The sequence below is a fragment of the Cricetulus griseus genome, assembly GCF_003668045.3.
Source record: "Cricetulus griseus strain 17A/GY chromosome 1 unlocalized genomic scaffold, alternate assembly CriGri-PICRH-1.0 chr1_1, whole genome shotgun sequence".
NCBI classification, from domain to species: Eukaryota; Metazoa; Chordata; class Mammalia; order Rodentia; family Cricetidae; genus Cricetulus; species Cricetulus griseus.
This window is the reverse complement of record NW_023276807.1, coordinates 68,346,582-68,349,131: the sequence shown is the minus strand read 5'-3', so window position 1 is coordinate 68,349,131 and position 2,550 is coordinate 68,346,582. Positions and strand designations below refer to the sequence as shown.

The 2,550-nt window shown below is 61.8% G+C and overlaps 1 protein-coding gene across 1 annotated transcript; it reads left to right on the top strand.

Moving 5' to 3' along the window:
* The first annotated feature begins 537 nt into the window (after positions 1–537).
* LOC113832352 (transcription factor SOX-1-like) lies at positions 538–1,706 on the top strand. The gene is given in 2 exon segments (XM_027387732.2): positions 538–652; positions 655–1,706. Coding segments are annotated over 2 exon segments (1,167 nt in total).
* The last annotated feature ends 844 nt before the right edge of the window (positions 1,707–2,550 follow it).

Genomic DNA, 2,550 nt, shown 5'->3' with positions numbered 1-2,550 from the left:
CCCTCAGAGCCTGGCTCCCCCCAGGCACCTGGGACCAGCACATGCCCAGCGCACGCGGCACGCCGCCCTGCTAGAAGTTGCGGCCCCAGAGTTAGAAGCCGCCAAGGAAGCCAGCACAGGAAAGAGACTTCGAGCGGCCAAGAAGAGGCAGCGAACCCGGTGCGGGCCCAGTGGCAGCGCTTCAGACCCAGAAAGTGGAGCCTCAACTTGGCCAAGACTGCACCTGTTTGCACAGCTCAGCCGAGAGCGCCCGGACTGCGGCAGCGGCGGCGGAGGCGATCATCTTGGCCATCGGCCTCTTTGGCAAGTGGTTTGTGCACCCGGAGAAACTTTCCACCTGCGAGCTTGACCCGCGCTAAGTGCGTGTGCTTTTGCCTCTTTTTTGTTGTTGCCTCCACCCAACCCCCTTCTCGCTGCTAGGCACCCCCCTTCGCCAGTCTCTCTGGGCTGATCCTCTCTCCACCCACCCACCCCCACCCGGCCGTCTATGCTCCAGGCCTTCTCTTTGCGGTGCCGGTGAACCCGCGAGCCGCCCAGATGTACAGCATGATGATGGAGACCGACCTGCACTCGCCCGGCGGCGCCCAGGCGCCCACGAACCTCTCGGGCCCGGCCGGGGCGGGCGGGGGCGGTGGTGGGGGCGGGGGCGGCGGCGGGGCACCAAGGCCAACCAGGATCGGGTCAAGCGGCCCATGAATGCCTTCATGGTGTGGTCCCGCGGACAGAGACGCAAGATGGCCCAGGAGAACCCCAAGATGCACAACTCGGAAATCAGCAAGCGCCTGGGGGCCGAGTGGAAGGTCATGTCCGAGGCCGAGAAGCGGCCGTTCATCGACGAGGCCAAGCGACTGCGAGCGTTGCACATGAAGGAGCACCCGGATTACAAGTACCGGCCGCGCCGTAAGACCAAGACGTTGCTCAAGAAGGACAAGTATTCGCTGGCCGGTGGGCTGCTGGCGGCCGGCGCAGGTGGCGGTGGTGCGGCCGTGGCCATGGGCGTGGGCGTGGGCGTCGGGGCGGCGGCGGTGGGCCAGCGCCTGGAGAGCCCGGGCGGCGCGGCGGGAGGTGGCTACGCGCACGTCAACGGCTGGGCAAACGGCGCCTACCCCGGCTCGGTAGCCGCAGCGGCTGCTGCCGCAGCCATGATGCAGGAGGCACAGCTAGCCTACGGGCAGCACCCAGGCGCGGGCGGCGCGCACCCGCACGCGCACCCGGCGCATCCGCACCCGCACCATCCGCACGCGCATCCTCACAACCCGCAGCCCATGCACCGCTACGACATGGGCGCACTGCAGTACAGCCCCATCTCCAACTCTCAGGGCTACATGAGCGCGTCGCCTTCGGGCTACGGCGGCATCCCCTATGGCGCCGCAGCAGCCGCCGCCGCCGCTGCTGGCGGCGCGCACCAGAACTCGGCTGTGGCGGCCGCGGCAGCTGCGGCGGCAGCATCCTCGGGTGCTCTAGGCGCCCTCGGCTCGCTGGTCAAGTCTGAGCCCAGCGGCAGTCCGCCGGCCCCCGCGCACTCGCGGGCGCCGTGTCCCGGGGACCTCCGTGAGATGATAAGCATGTATCTGCCCGCCGGCGAGGGTGGCGACCCGGCGGCGGCAGCGGCTGCCGCGGCCCAAAGCCGGCTGCACTCTCTGCCACAGCACTACCAGGGAGCGGGCGCGGGCGTCAACGGTACGGTGCCCCTGACGCATATCTAGCGCCGCGGGGACGCCGGGGACTCTGTGGCTCGAGGCCGCCGACCCGGCGACGAAGAGCGCGAGACCTGGCGCGGGAGCCTTCAGGGCTCGACTTTGTACAAACGTCTCCACGTTCTTGTAAAAAGACCGCTCTGGAGAACCGAGCACCAGGTGACGTCTGCCCTCTCTCACCTTTCCCGGGACTCCGAGGCGCTGACACCAGACTGGCATCTTAGACTGAACTTTGGTGTTTTCACGAAACCTTTTGTACAGTATTTATCATCCGCAGAGGAGGCACACAACGTTTTCTCGGCTCGGAAGGACAAAAGACAAAACCCAGGGAAGCGATGCCAACTTTTGTATGACTGCCGGCACTGTAACTTTCTCCGGGGTTTGCTTCCCGCCGCTGGCTCTTCTGCCTGAGGCCGAGTGACGGACCTCGAGCTGTTCTCACTTGTTATAAATGTAGTAAGGCAGATCCAAACATTTACAAGTTTGTTTTTTGTTTTTGTTTTGTTTTGTTTTGTTTTTTGGGTTTTTTTTTTGTAGTTGTTACCGCTCTTTTGGGTTCCTTGGTTCATTTATACCGTGATTCCCCTCTCAGACAGTGGAGATATATTCTGGGTTTTGTAAAACTCTGTATCCGAGCATTTCCATTTTTTGTTTTGTTTTGTATTATTTCTTGTAAATGCGTTGTGACATTTTTATTTTAGGCGTTGCGATACGGGGTGGGGGTGGGGGACAGGTGTCAGATGATGTACATAGCCTGCAAATCTTTCATCTAAAAAAAAAAAAAAACACAAACCTGAAAATCAAAAAGAGAGATCCCCCAAAATGCATCAAAATTTGAATCAACACGTTTAAG